The sequence below is a fragment of the Malaya genurostris genome, chromosome 2, assembly GCF_030247185.1.
Source record: "Malaya genurostris strain Urasoe2022 chromosome 2, Malgen_1.1, whole genome shotgun sequence".
Taxonomy (NCBI): Eukaryota; Metazoa; Arthropoda; class Insecta; order Diptera; family Culicidae; genus Malaya; species Malaya genurostris.
In genome coordinates this window covers 75296580-75312474 of record NC_080571.1, presented here as the reverse complement: position 1 = coordinate 75312474, position 15895 = coordinate 75296580, and the positions used below count along the sequence as shown (strand labels likewise).

At 37.4% G+C, this 15895-nt stretch overlaps 1 protein-coding gene across 2 annotated transcripts; it reads right to left on the bottom strand.

Moving 5' to 3' along the window:
• Positions 1 to 324: 324 nt before the first annotated feature.
• On the bottom strand, positions 325 to 12578 carry LOC131429868 (ras-related protein Rab-8A). 2 transcript variants are annotated; one of them, XM_058594298.1, is made up of 6 exons: positions 12054 to 12578; positions 1669 to 1729; positions 1324 to 1528; positions 1123 to 1263; positions 944 to 1064; positions 325 to 880 (listed from the first exon to the last, which is right to left on the bottom strand). In XM_058594298.1, the coding sequence occupies exons 1-5, from the start codon at positions 12175 to 12177 to the stop codon at positions 969 to 971; spliced, it is 627 nt and encodes a 208-aa protein (XP_058450281.1). In that variant the 5' UTR covers positions 12178 to 12578; the 3' UTR covers positions 325 to 880; positions 944 to 968. The 2 variants fall into 2 exon arrangements, with proteins under 2 accessions (XP_058450281.1, XP_058450280.1); XM_058594297.1 differs by having other exon boundaries at positions 325 to 1064.
• Positions 12579 to 15895: the final 3317 nt, after the last annotated feature.

Here is a 15895-nt window from a genome sequence, read left to right as displayed (position 1 = left end):
GAAAGATTTCTCAAAGATGATTTGAGGTTTGTGAACAGATAATAGTTCGAGGAACCCAAATCAGGTGAACAAGGTGGATGGGCAAGTAATTGGAAACTTAAACCGTTGATTTTAACCATGGTGGCAATGTCCGTATGCTTCAGGTAAGGCCTGTTCACAGCAATTTCGGCCGATCGAACCCCTCTAATCAGAATGCTTTTTCAGCAAAGCTCTGCCACTATTTCGATGAAAGCAAAGATAAAGGACCACAACGGAAGGTAGGAAGCAAAACCTGGAAAAGAACATTTCACAAACTACAATATGGAATCAATTAAATATCATCGATTGTGATGAGAATGCCAACTTTACACTTTATTAAGCAAAACATGCATTCCAGCCTTTTGATGAACGACCGTGACATTATGGGCGTGAGTTGTTTACGTTATGCATTATTGTTGCTGAGACTAAATTGGCTTATTTACTATTGTTTTAGTGTTTTCTGTTTTACTGTCATTTTAGACCTCAGTGGGTGTTGTGTTCCATAACTATTCGTCTTATCACTCGTATCAGTTTTTTTTTACATCATAAGTATATTTAACGACCTTCGCACGCCAATGTTGCGCCCATACATTAAATGTAATTGTAAATAAATTAAAAACCTTACCTCGCTTCCGTACTGTGTTCGGGGGTCCAGTTTTGGTTCTAAGCCCTCTTGCACACTCGAGCACGCATTAACGAAAACAAAACAAAAAAAAACGATATTTTTGAGTAGTGTAGCTTGTTTCTGCGTCATGCAATGCACTGCATTTTGTGTTCTGTTGTTTTTTTTCTTCTATCTGTTGCTGGTCACAATGTTTCAAGATTTTTTTTTTCTTCTGCTTTCCTTCTGTCTAGTCGTGTCCTACACAAGTATGTTATTATTATAGTTATCGTAATTATTTAGTATGTTATATAAAAAAGTTACAATAGGTAATAGGACTACTACAAGGTCAAAACAGATTGCACTTCGATAACCAACTCGGAGCCTTCCGGGGTTGCTCAGATGCTTTTAGTTGATGACCTCCCTTAGGTGGATTGTTTGCCTCCTACAAGTGAACAAAAAGTTTATTTATTATTTCAGCTATTATACAATTATACAACTACCATTCGCTTCTCCATTTTACACTTAATATCCCTGGCAAGTGTGAAGAAAGCTTCGTCCACGTTGACACTAGCCTTCGCCGAGGTTTCCATGAATTTGATACCATATTCTACCGCTAACTGCTCTCCCCGGTCTCGGGTTACCTGCAAACGAAAGAACGCTCATTGCCAGCCTTTGAAACCCACTCGAGAACTGCATCAAACCTGTCGTTTCTCGTTTAACTCGCACTTGTTTCCCAGCAGCATCTTTTCTACGTCGGCCGAGGCATTCTCTTCGATGTTTCTTATCCAGTTCTTGATATTCTCAAACGATTTCTCCTGTGTGATGTCGTACACAAGCATGATGCCCATCGCACCTCGGTAATAGGCGGTCGTGATCGTGCGGAAGCGTTCCTGGCCGGCCGTATCCCTGATGAAAGGAATTGGTTATAAAATGCCATATATTTGATACTATGGTTCTTGAAACTCTCATGATTCAAAATTAATCAGATTGAACAGAATGAAATTTTCGATATCTTGATCTTGGTTTGAGTTTCAATTGTAACTTACCAAATTTGTAACTTAATTTTTTTGCCATCTAGCTCAATGGTTCTAATTTTGAAATCGATTCCTGAAGGCAGAAAGAAAAATGATCAAAAATTTAATATAAATATAATTGTAACATAAAATCGTAAAAAGAGCACCAGACAAATGCTGCCAATAACTTATAGAATTCTAGATGTATCGTTGGGTGGTTCAAGAAAAAATCATGCCTAATGAAGATTTCTAACTTCGTTTCATGGTTGTGCATCGTGAACGTGTTACGCTTTGTTGACATTATTAGAAAATTTTCCTGATAATTACATCACTGTTCTGTTTGGATTGTAAGTTCCCAAGAACTTTGCCCATTTTTCTTTAAAGTTTGCCTCACTGACGGGTAGAAAAAAAACTTCAATTTATTGATTAGTAAGCGGGGGAAATCCTGCAGGAGCTGAATTCACAATATCTCTCTCCAACAGGCATAAAACCTCCTCAACGATTGCAATAATCCAACAGATAGAGTTGTAGAAAGCTTAATACTAAGTATTTAAACTAATCCTATAGTTTAATTTAGCATTCGAATAATAGAATGCGAGAATTTGAGTTTTAAAACAAGCTTTGTATCGCGTTACGAGACATAAAAAATTGAAATACTGGGGAACATCGATAGAATAGACAACAAATACTGGAGCCGTAATCAGTGCGAGTGGAAATAAATTTTTGTAACAATTCTATTCAGATTTTGTAACAGATCGAGATCGACAAGATTACAGCGTTCCTGATAGCTTCGAAGGGTGTAGGGATTCCTTCAAGTAAGACTATGAAGAGCAAAGCGAAAAAAATATGCTGAATAAATGCCTGCGATGCGTTGCGACATCCAACAATTATAATAGACGAATTTCGCGCCAACTCGAACACTCTCTCGACTTTTTTACGCGGGGGATACGTAACGCACAAAAAAAAACAGTAAGTGTTTGAGATTCTTAAAAAAAAATTCCGGTAACACCAGGGCTGACATTATGCATCTCGAATCGAGTTGCTCGAAACGATTATTTTTGAAGTCGATTCGACTGAACTGAGGCATTACGTATCGCTTTCGACCTCGTGATCGAGATCCTAACAATGTGGTACTAGATTTCGACTGACGCTGCTCGAACTGTCATAACCAGAGATGCCATTTATACAGATTTATCTGTATTATACAGATTTTTACATGCGCATACAGATTTAATACAGAGTACAAATTTCTTACAGATTTCTTAAATTTAATACAGATTTATACAGATTCCACCAAAAGTATTAAGGAAAAAATTAAACTATCTATTAGTATTTGAGCTATCTATTAGTATTTGATTGCAATGACGAGATAAACGTTTAGGAATCAACGTACAAATCACTTTTTAAAATATATATTTTTAGTGAAGATATTTAATGAAGAACACTGAAATCCATTTATATTAAAATTTGTAACTAAATTGAACTTAAAAGTAAGACAAGTCTTGGCATCATGAAACATTATTGCCAGACTGACAGTTGTATTACCTGACTCGACGTTGCATATTGGGTTTTGGAAATCCATCTCAGCTTATGAAGTGAACATTTTCAAATTAGACAAGTATATGGCACCATAATTCAATTGTTGTTGATAGGAAAACAATTATAAAATTTCGTCGATGAATATAATATAAGATATGAAATTTAATCTACCACTATATAACCATAATCTATTGGAATAACACCTTTTAACATAATTGTATTGTAGAAATTTCATATTAGCGAATACAGATAAATACAAATATTTTATACGAATCAATACAGATTTTCTATGAAAATATCTGGCATCTCTGGTCATAACATACATAGGTAAACAAACCCATATACATTGCAATCATGAAAAAAATTAAACTGAATTATTGTTCGAGTATTTTCGATTACATTTATTCAGTTCAAGTACTGAAAAGCAGCAAACTGTTTGTAATACTGCTGTTTTAAGTTGCTGCACGAAATTAACATGAACGCATTTCTGAAATTTAAATCAAGAAGCAGATTCGTTTCCACTCCATTTGAAAACGTAAAGAATTTTTTCAAGCGTGTTCTTGTACACAATTTATCGATGAACTTTTGAAATTATAATAAAAAAAATTCTGTATTTCTCATGATTTGTTTCAAGTCTAATACAATTTACGTCATCCATATGTGTAGTTTTAATCAAAGGCTTTTAGGTTTTGCAGCTTTCTTTGTAGTATTTTATCATATTTATTAGGAGATATTGCTTTAGCTAATATACCTGGAGCAACCCATTCTTTGTAGTCTTCATAATCTATTTAGGTACTATTGAAGAGTCAAATACACGCTAATAGCACGAGATTGTGATGCTTCTGGCATATTCTAAATACTTTCAAGGTGTTTGGACAAATTTTTCAATTCACTTGAGTTAGATATATGGGTAAAAACATTATTTGCTCATTGCTATAGAGCGAATAAGCTTTTTCCTACAATCCGTTTGAGCGACGTTTTCATTCCACAGGATTCAGAAATTTTATTACAAACTACAGTTACTGGGCATAGGTTAGTTTCGACTTACTTTTGTTATTTTAAGTAAACACCACGCAGCTTTCATTTAATATGCTTTCTAAACAGTTCGACTTGTACATAATATGTCAAACACACAAAATATATATAACGATATACAAAATAATGCATTAAAATAAAGAATATCAATACTAATATGTTTATGAAAATCTAAGATGTTATCGATAATACCTAAATAAAAAAGAAACGTATTCGAAAACTCATAGTCGATAGTAATAAGGCTTTCGACCATTTCTTATCGAGTTCAGTCGTTTACGAGCTCGATTGTTTTGGTTCCTTAATGCCAAAACTTCTCGATAATCTAATACTTCTTCGAGTGAAGTCGAACGAAGCTCGATGATCGACTTCGAATCGAGAACCATAATACGAAACGTGGTCGATTCGATAAAATTTCAGTCGAATCGAGATACATAATGCCACCCCAGATTTTGAAAGATCTGTCATTTCTAAGACAAAACAAGAATACCGCATTTTGCATTTGGAAAATTTGCATACAAAATTTAACTTTGGAAATCCGCGTAAAAAACACAAAAAACGTGTAAAAATACCTCAGTGTATAAATTTCAGAACATGTAGTTTGGTTACGAAAAGCAATTTCGTTTACTTGGTTTTTCCAAAAATCATACTGATTTTTTTTCAAATAATAGTCAAAAAATGACAAATCCTACAAACAAGTATTGTAATAGGTGTATAAATAAGATCGAGCCGTTTTATTACAGATGGCGTAACAGGATTTCCATTCCAGTTATTTACCTTTCCTAATATGCGATCGAAAGCTACAGTTTCGAAATTAGTATTTCATCAGTTAGCTGAAACGTAAACAGTAATAATTTCTTCACTATGAAAATTTCGAGTTTTGTGTCAAATAAAGTGTTTTTGCAGAGAGTTATTTCAAATTGAAGAAAACAGTATTTTTGTTGAAGCGTGGTGATCATGCACTAGCTGAGCGAACGTGTCGAGCGTAGTTTGCACGGTTTAGAAGTGGCAATTTTGATTTGGAAGTCGAAGAACGACCTGGAGCGCCACCAATGTTTGAGGATGAAGAATTGCTCGAACAAGATTCACCGCAAACGCAAGAGGAAGAACTTGCAAAATCACTCGAAGTTTATCAGCCAGCCAGTTATAAAGTACTGGCGTTGGACTCCTTTTCTTCACGTCGGTACAACGGCTTCAATGGTACAAAAGAAATGGTTTTAGTCATAGAATTGTTACTGACGATGAAAAGTGATCGATGAACCGATAACCTGGCTGACCAGGACTTCTGCAATTATGAGGAAATAAAAAAATGGATCGATTTTTTGAATTGCAGCCGAACCGAACGGGTTTTTAACAAAAGGGTACCTGCGAATGGACAGAAAAAACGGGAAAAAGTGGCTAGTGATGGACAGCATTTTGCATATTATATTTGTAATCATTTTTGTCAGCTCCAAATTTGAAACAACGGAATGAGCTTATTTATGCACCTAATACAATGGACAGCCCCATGGGTTGTTCGAACGGTTGAAGTAGGACTACACATCTCTTGTCAAAATGTTATTAGAGTTATAGTTCGACTATTCTGATTGCTATAGGCAACAACAGTTTCTAAGAGTAACGTACTAGTTGCTAAGAATCTTTTCAATTTCATTCCAATTCACTTGTAAGCCGTATGATTCAGATGTTATTCAATTAATCTTAGTCAAGTTCTATAAGTTTTCTTTCTCGTTCCGATTATCGAATCACGATTCAAATGCTTAGACAGTTGTATTTTATGTTTATTTATTTGTATCTATGCGGGAATATACTTTCGAAAATAATTTCTCGAGAAATCCGGATGACCTGGAAAAGACAGTTTAGTGCTTATTCGCGAAAAAATTTGGGAAGATTTCATTTGAAATATAACAAATTTTCTGTTAGTTCAATGCAAGATGCATAACGAGGGAGTCATAGCTACGTAAGAATGGTAAAAATAGCATCTTTAGGCATTCTCCACAATTTCGTCATCTCACACTAGATGTGGATAGACGAATAACCTACTACGACCAATTTCGATTTTGTTCCATCTTTCAATCGCAGCCTTCTACCTACCCAAGCTATGGGTAAAACGCGCCATAGATCCGAGAAGGATCCAAAGGATGCTAAGCGTCTGAAGCCAAGTGATATACAGGTAAACGACCGTTTGCTGAGTAACAACCAATACGCTGATCTGCCAGTTGATGTAGAAGAGGAACTGCAAAAGAAGGAAAAAATGCCGCCTTTCTACCTGTCAGAGGCTGGACTAAAGCCTGTGATGGTGTTTAAAATGAAACGACACAACACGGACAAAAAGTATCGAGATCATATGGTTCATCTGGAGAAGGGCTCTATCACCATGAGTCAAACGAAAACGATAAAATCGTTATTCCATATAATCATCGAATGGCAAAAGTATAAACCGGTACATCGGGATGTCACACAGTGCACGAACTGTTTGAACTACGCCATGGAGCGAGGAATTGCCACATGAAAAGTCGGTGCGGGAAATGTGTCGAATCGCACAACACCAACGATTGCCTACTACATGACATCGCTGTAAAATGTGTGAACTGTGATGGCGACCATCCATCTACTAGCAAATCGTGTCCCAAACGTGCACAAAAATTCGACAACAGGCGTCCCGTAAACAATCAACGCGCAAGAATGTTCCACAGAAGGATGAAATTAATTTCCCACGGCTCCCACCGAAGAGGGATATTCCAAAATTTCCGCCACTTCCTCGCAGCAATCCAAAAGATTCAGCCGCTGGATCAGAAAAAGATTCTTCTTCCAAAAACCCTCCTGGGTGGCAATAATCAACCACAAGCAAAGGATGACTCTGGTGACTTATTCTCTGCTGTGCAACTGATCGTCATTTTTGAAACAATGACAACAAAACTACGAAACTGCAAAACGCGGTTAGATCAAATCAACGCCTTAGGCAAATTCATCATCGAATATGCAATATAATGAGTTGGTTGTAGTAAATTAGAATGCTTGCTCACTCAGGAGCAAAACTGCTGAACTATCCGACTTTCTTCAAGAGAAGAATGCCGATATTGTCATTTTAACTGAAACTCTTCTTAAACCTGAAATTTCTATTTTTATTTCCAATTACAGAATTCACAGGCTCGACAGGCCACTACCAGAGGAGGGGTAGTTGCTATTGCCATTAAACGATCCATTCGGCACAGGCTTCTTTAAATTGCAACTTATAGAAGCCATCGGAATTGAGATTACAACGACGATGGGACCCATCATCATCATTGCAGCGTACTGCCCCAAACAAACCAATCTTCGAGATGGTACGTGTGCATCATTGAAGCGAGATCTGGCTATGCTCACTCGACGACAGAACAAATTCATCATTGCTGGGGACCTGAACGCACGGCATGAGCTGTGGGGAAACAAAAGACAGAATCGAAGCGGATTCGTACTTGCCGAAGAGTACGAAGCTGGACTGTACAGCATCCTCGCACCGGATCAACCATCGCGAATTTCCAGATCGGGAGTTCGTTTCATTTTTGATATATTCATCAGCAATATCGCCATAGACAGCTCTCCGGTTGTCTTCAACGAGCTCTCTTTCGACCACATTCCAGTAATATTGAAATCTTCACCAGAAACAGTACCTATTCAACCACGGAGGAACAATTATCGCACCGACTGGGTCCAATTCCAACAAATCGTCGACCAACTTATTGATATCGATTTGCCACTTGATTCCCCGATGAAAATCGATGCGGCCATATCTTCCTTCCAGCATTCAATCACAGTCGCTCGTGATAGGACGGTTCCAGTACAACATATGCCGAGTTCCTCTCTTCAAATTGACAGTGTCACCAAGAAACTCATCAGACTTCGAAATATCTACCGGAGGCAGTATCAACGAACTGGCATCGTAGATAAGAAGACCTCTCATAACCACCTAACTAGGATAATCCAGGAAAGGATAAATGAGCTTCACATCAGGAACTTCCAGCAAAAGCTTCGAGAAATTCTCCACATTCAAAGCCGTTCTGGTCCTTAACGAAGGTGCTCAAGAAAACACCGAAGCCTATTCCTCCTCTGATGTCACCCCAGGATGCAGCTGAAGGAATACCTTTATCACACCAGTAGAGAAGGCAAATGCGCTAGGCCAGCAGTTTGTGTGTTCTCATAATTTAGGACTCAACATTGAGGGGCTGGGGTCCACTAGGAGATTGATAGTACCTATTAGCTCTCTCCGGACTGTACCAGCCTAGATGCCGTGTGGAATCCGGCGGAAAAAATGAACCAAGAATAGATCCACTGGGTTCCTGCTTCCATGTCGTAAAAGGCGACAATTGCAGGAGTTTCTTTTTCCTTTCAGTTATCAGATATTTTCAATGTTTTACTTCTGATTACTCTATTTTACTAAATCATCTCTTTATTCAACGTATCAATTTCCGTCTAGCTTCGTAGAAAAGTTTTATTAGGAATGATTTCTTCTTCCATGTTATTGATTGTCTTTCAGGATTATAAAATGAATGATAAAAATCAACCATTGCGCAAATCCGTTTATATTACAAAGTTAATAACAGAGATGACATGTATCGGTATATTGAATACATAGTAAAAAACACTTGATATTAATATTTCAAACAGTAAATTAATATTTTTCTCGGTAGCCGGCTGCCCAGATCAACTAATATAACCAATTAATAATTTTAATAAATAATTAAAATAATAAAGCGGAAATAATAAAGAATCAAGACGCGTGTGAAATCTGTTGACCTTTTTTTGGTGATTTAAAATGATTTTATAATAACTGTTTAGAATATTTCAATGCAATGAATCAACTTTTTTGTCTAAATCCTATTCGCTCGTTTATTTTGTATCACGTAGTCTCATTAATAAAAACGTGCTTAATCCACATAGCAGTGAGATGATACCTTTTTTTTATCAATCCGAATGTGTTTTTTTTGCATGACTAAGAAAAACGCGAAAGGTAGATGCATAAACGAGTGACTGCATACTCGACAGCCGGCTGTCCGGAGTTTTGTCAATTTCGGAGATTGACTGTTTCGTGCATTATATTGCCAGCACAAAGTAACACATAAAACGATAATACTTTAAAACATTCTTGGTAGCCGGCTACCCAGAGCAATAAACACATGATAACATTATTAAAACATTTACTAACAAAGTATCCTCTCCTGTGATGCATGTGGGAATGCAGAGGATTCCTCGGTTCTTAGTAGCAACATGCATCGAACTAACAATCCTTTCCCTCCCAAGTAGATCTGCATTCGGACGTGGCCGGCGTCGGTATTGATCAGCATGCATGGTTCAATACAGTTTGCACAGTGTGAAACAATGTGTTATTCCCAAACATGTTACTTCAAAAAATCATTTTGCAATCTCAATTGGTCCAGATCAATAACGGAGTAGCAACACACGGGCGGTCTCTAATGCTAATGCTAATGCTAATAATTTAGGACTCAACATTGCTAGTCCACATAAATGAGCCGTTGCTGATAGCGTAGCTGAGGTTGACCAATCAGACAGCTGCGGAAAGTTGAGTCACTGCGAATGAGCTGATGGCTATTGTGAAAAAATCCGAAAATATGAAGGCCCCCGATTTCGACAACACGTTTAACATTGAGCTGAAACATTTGAGTATTCGGTCATTTGTTTTCTTAGCTAAAATGTTTAACAGATGCTGGGAGCTTGGATACTTCCCTTCAATGTGAAAGTTATCCCAGTTTTGAAACCGGGGAAAGATCCTTCCTTTTCCAAGAGCTATCGGCCCATCAGCTTACTCTCTGCCCTATCCAATCTGTTTGAGAAGTCAATACAAAGGCGAATTCTTGCTTTCGCAGATGAACATGAAAAATGAAAAATAATCAAAAATTATATTGCAGATAGAGCATTCCAGATTTCTCTGAATAATGCACTTTCAGAAAGATTTACTATTCCTGCTGGTGTACCCCAGGGAAGTATCCTAGGTCCCATTCTATACAACATTTTCACATCAGACATCCCACCTCTTCCAGGTGGTGGTGTTCTGTCACAATTTGCTGATGATACTGCCATTCTTTACAAAGGTCGTGTCATTAATGCTCTGAAAAATAAACTACAGACAGGTCTGGACGCTCTAACTGAATATTTTACAAGCTGGAAAATTGTGATCAATGCAACAAAAACTCAGGTCATCTTGTTTCCACACCCAAGATATCCAAAACTTGTTCCATCAGACGAATGCCGAATACGATTCGGTGATGAGGTCATCCAATGATCCGGAAGTTATCTATCTAGGACGCACCTTTGACAGACATCTGATATTCAGGTCACATGTTGACAAAATCGTTTCAAAATGCAGCATACTCATTAGGTTTCTGTATCCGCTGATTTGTAGAACATCTAAACTGTGCCTGAAGAACCAGATGGCTGTATATAAACAAATCATCTGCCCCGCAATTGAATACGCAGTCCCTGTTTGGCGGGGCTGTGCACGAACACACAAACTTAGGCTTCAGCGCATTCAAAGTAAGATCTTAAAGATGATTCTAAATCTACCCCCTTGGACAAGGACTAGTGAAGTACATGAGATGGTCTCCCTGGATATACTAGAACAAAAATTCAAACAAAACTGCAAGAAATTTGAAGAGAGGTGCTCAATCTCTGTAATACATTAGCTTGCTTGACCACAGCTACATATTACCAGCCAAAACAAATATTTTTTGGGAAACGACTTTTTTTTTCTTAATTCTGTAATGCTCTTCCGCGTCATTCTGGTGGTTCCTAAGTTCCGTTTTTGTTTTGCTCCCAGCCTTGCTGACTGTTGCCAAACATGTATCGAACGATTTAGGAACGTTATGGACAGTGCGTACAGGAAAACCAAGCTGTTTTGCAAGTTTGATGCTTCTCACGAGCGATACGGATTCCGAAACAGATGACTACTTTTCCAATATCTTTAATACAAAATTTGTGTTATTTCGATTTCTTTGGTAAGAGTCTGGTTTATAGAAAAATCCTGTAGTATAGACACAAATCATATTTCGTAGGAATTAAGCCGAAAATACGTAAAGCTGCATTGAGTTTATCATTCCACACACGACTAGACTGTTTAAGTTCCTAAAGTGCCTTATTTAAGCGACATACTAAATTTCGTTTTCGTTTTTCATGTAAAATTTTTTTGTTAATTCACCTAGAAAAGTTGTCGATGAATAAATCATGCTTTCTCCAACAAGCATAAAACACCTCATCTTTTATACCAACAGATTAACAATATCCAAATGGTACAAGAAAGACTTATGACATAATAACAGAAACGAATTTAAAAAGTTGTGAATTGAATTTAGAAACAATACAACCATCACAAGCCGCAATACATGCAGTGGCGGCAGATTGTCTCTGCACTTGTTTCCGAAGATTGAATTTTCTAACCTTTGAACTTGTAGATTGATCGTATCATATTGCAGTACTGTTAATAAATTATTAATGCTCACAGACCTCATTGAAGCAAGTCATGCCAACTTTCGAATTGGAATACGAAAGGATTTACGAACAACTAACATTAAAAATAAAACATCTTGGAACTAATAAATAAGAATTAACAAGTTCGAATGTGTTAATTCTATAGGAGTGACAACATGCACATCCAACAGATGAATTTCAATCCTAAATGCCTTTAAAGCTTATCATCCTGGCTCTTTCCACAATAACACAGTGACAAACGAGCAGTACATTCCAACAGTTAACTTTCTATCTGTCACATCGCCCGAAACACATCATGTCGAATGTAACTTCCACTCTGATTACTAATAACACTATCAATGCAAGACTGAAACTGGTAAGTGACTCACCGATCGTACTGATGAAGGTGGTGTTAAATGCATCTTCGGAAAAGCGAAATAAGATACACGTCTTGCCAACACCGGAATCGCCGATCAGCAATAGTTTGAACAAGTAATCGTAAGTTTTCGCCATTATTTCCTTCACGACAGGTTCTTCACCTGAGCTGTCGGTACTATTTTAGCAGCAAGAGCCAGCACCTACGATCCAGTCAATGAGACGATTGATGATTTTGTCTCGTTCACTCCCGCTGACCAGACGGCAATATCAGAAGTATTTTCCCTTCTTTTGCACAGGATCGCCCTTTTGCACAATTCTTTGTTCCGTTTGACTGTTACATTCGCTGTTACTATACACTAATGTTCAACAAATTTTTCGCGAGCTACATGAAATCGTACGAACAATAACTACGTTATTTTTACAGTATGAAATGTGAACATACGAAATATAAAAAAAATAATACGCTAGACTTCCACACTCCGTGGTCAAGACGACGAAGTTTTCCTTTCTATTTTCTCCTTTTTGACTGATGATGGATGTCGTTTTTGACGTTTTCTGGAAAAGACGTAATGAGTTGTGGTGAGTTTATCGCTGTCACCTTTGGCAGGAGTGCCAGACAAAGTTTTTTTTTCTTTAGTTCAGGATTAATTTACACTAAACGCTTTTTATTCGAAGGAACGTACCAATTAAGAAGAATGAATAGATAACGCATCTGAAATCCGCATGAAAAACACGCAAGTTCGGAAATCCGTATATAAAAACTTCAACTTTTTAAAGATCTTTAAAACAGAAGTGTGCATATTCGCTAAACCAGCCAAACCCCACAATTTTGGATAATCGCATGAATAAAATAAACAATGGAAATTATACCACAGATAACAGACATCCAAGCTAGTACAAACTTTTTCAAAAAAGCAAAAACATTTTGCAGGAAGGAAAAATGACAACACGTTCACGTATCAGGAAATGATATCGTTTCTCATAATGAAGAGGAACGATTTCGAATTGATTATTTTGTCCGGTTATTCCAAAAATTCATACTTACAAAATAACTTGACATTTAAATTGAAAATATTTACCCTATATAAGCCTTTTTCCGTCATTTACACAATTTTTTATTCACTTCAAAGCAAAAGATGACCAGCGATCTGCATTGAGGTTTATATGCCCGTTGAAAAATGATCGGCGACCCTAGTGAAAAATGGGTGACCAATATATTTCCTGATGAAAACAAAACATTATGTAAGGCGACTATCACCGGCATGGAACGGCTACGGAACAACAACATTATTTGTAAGCTATTTTATATGGAGACACACAACGTCAAATTCATGGAACATTTCGACGTAGTATGTGAGTAATATCCGATCTTGCCAGGCTTCTGCCGACTGCCAGAGGATTCCGACAGCTTTCTAAATTTTGCAGGTGAAATTGCGTCTTGCACTCGCCACGTCACGTCTTGCAAGATCGCTTTTCCTTTTTTTCTGTTCGATTTCACTTGATATTCGTCAATACGGCAGTACATCCAAAAACGAAAACGAGTCTTGAACTCAGGTAAATGAAACGAATGACGCAGCTCGCCGTCAGTGTAGCGTCTATCCGGCAAACTCGAGTTTTTTATTTTCACTTTCATTTCATTTCATTTTTTTTATTTTCACTAAAGTCGGTTTGTCAGCGTCCTTGCTGTGCCGGGACGGAAACGACAAAGAAGTGTTCCGACAAAAAAAAACACTGACGGTACTTTCACTGAATTGGAACGAACAACTGTGAATAGTCCTTTATGTAACTCTATTTCGACGGAAGGTGATCATTGACTTTTCTGACAGCTTCTCCCTTCCCAGCATTGGCTAGGCTGCCCGACGGCTGACTAACGGCTGCCAGCGGGCACAATATGGCTGGCAGTCATTCTGGTGTCCGTCTGCCTCACCGTTACCAGACATACACCCTCAACGATACAAACGTATCCACCAGGATTTCTGAGATAGACGTGGCTGCCAGCCGTTTGGCCATACCGATGGAATTCTTTGACATTTTCAGCGAAGGTGAAAAGATGAAAACGCCGTCACTGAAACAATTTTGGTAGCCGTCTGGTGACCATGGCTGCCCAGGTAGCCAAAACGCTATGCGGGTCAAACAGCGATGCCAGATAGTAGTAGTGTCATTTCCGTATAGATTGGCATTTTTCTCGGAAGCTTTCGCGGTGAAAAGCTTTTTTTTTGCTAGTCAGACAAAACTACACGCTGCCAAAAAATTACCTAATTTTAAGTACTTTTCACTCAATAGAGGGGTTGTGTGCAGGAAGCCAATTTTGGGTAAAATGGGTTTTACTTATTTTTGAGTAAAAGCATCAATAGTACTGATTAGGTAGAAACTACGCAAGCGATATAAAAATCAACTTGGGTAATTTGATTTCAGTTTTCGTTCGATGGTTTGAAAAATAAAACGCAAACAATAAAGTGAACTATGATTACTTTATTTATTTAATATTAATCTTTTTACATATTTCAACAATGTAACTATATCATTGAACTACCAAGGCTGTTCTATTCAGTTGCTGAAACTGCACCGTTGAGCGATCGAACGCATCTCAATATCTTCCATCGCCTGAAATGATATTGTGGTGTAATTATCATATTAAAAAGAAATTATACAAAGCTACTCACACTGCGATTGATGACAATCATTGAATTATTCTCCCAAAACCGGCAATTTCACAAAATAATTTCACTCACTTCAAATCTGACCGATAGTTTCTGCAATGCAACACACAAAATTTTTTCACCCAACAGCAACTTATTGAAGTAAACTACACTGTTGAGTGAAAACTACTCAACCGATACAGTACTTTTCACCCAACAATTAAAAACATGCTTGATTACTTCATGTTAGGTGAATTTAAGTCAACCGTTGGGTTTTTTTTTGGCAGCGTGTAGTTTCCGAAGTTCTCCGTTGATAAATTTAAATTTCCGTAGATTTCCGTAGAAGAAATCTAATTTCCGTAGATTTTGTCTACGGATTCGTAGAAAATGTTCGAATCCGTAGATTTACGGAAATTTCCGTAGATCTGACATCGCCGGTCAAAGCTACAACCCACATTATCAGATCCAAATGGATTCCGAATCAATTCCGAATCGGCGAGAAATTTTCATTCGGAATTTCATGTGGAAATCATAATGAATTCCGAATCAATTCCAATCCAGTGCAACAACCGATTCCGAATGAATTTCGCCTACAACCGGTTGATTCGGAAATCAGTCGGAATTGAGTGAGAAGATGCGGACTGAATTGTCAATTTGTCTTCTTCTTCTTTCCCGATTTTGCACGTTTTCGTGCTGACTTTCAGTTTATTTTTAAATGAAAACATTACATAACTGATTATACACATTGAAATCTTCATGTTTTTCGGATATACAGAACTAGTAAATAACCAGTTCTTCTTAGAATTCCAACATAAACTGTTGAAATTCGCTGGAAATTAACAAAACGGCCTACCTTAGTCAGCATCATCCATTCCTCTAGCTGGAGTGTAATGAAATGGCTTAAGTCACCTAAATTTTACACTAACACATTCATAAAATGAGCGAATATTCAATGACATTTATAATGTCACTGTCAATCAGGTTGATCGAGCAGCCAACTCAGGCGAAAATTCTAGCACTGAACCGATCGAGCACTGAAAAATCATACAGTCGAGTAAGAATTCATTACGCATTCCGTCATTTCGATAATGTGGGTTTCCGAAGTTCTCCGTTGATAAATTTAAATTTCCGTAGATTTCCGTAGAAGAAATCCAATTTCCGTAGATTTTGTCTACGGATCCATAGAAAATGTTCGAATCCGTAGATTTACTCTC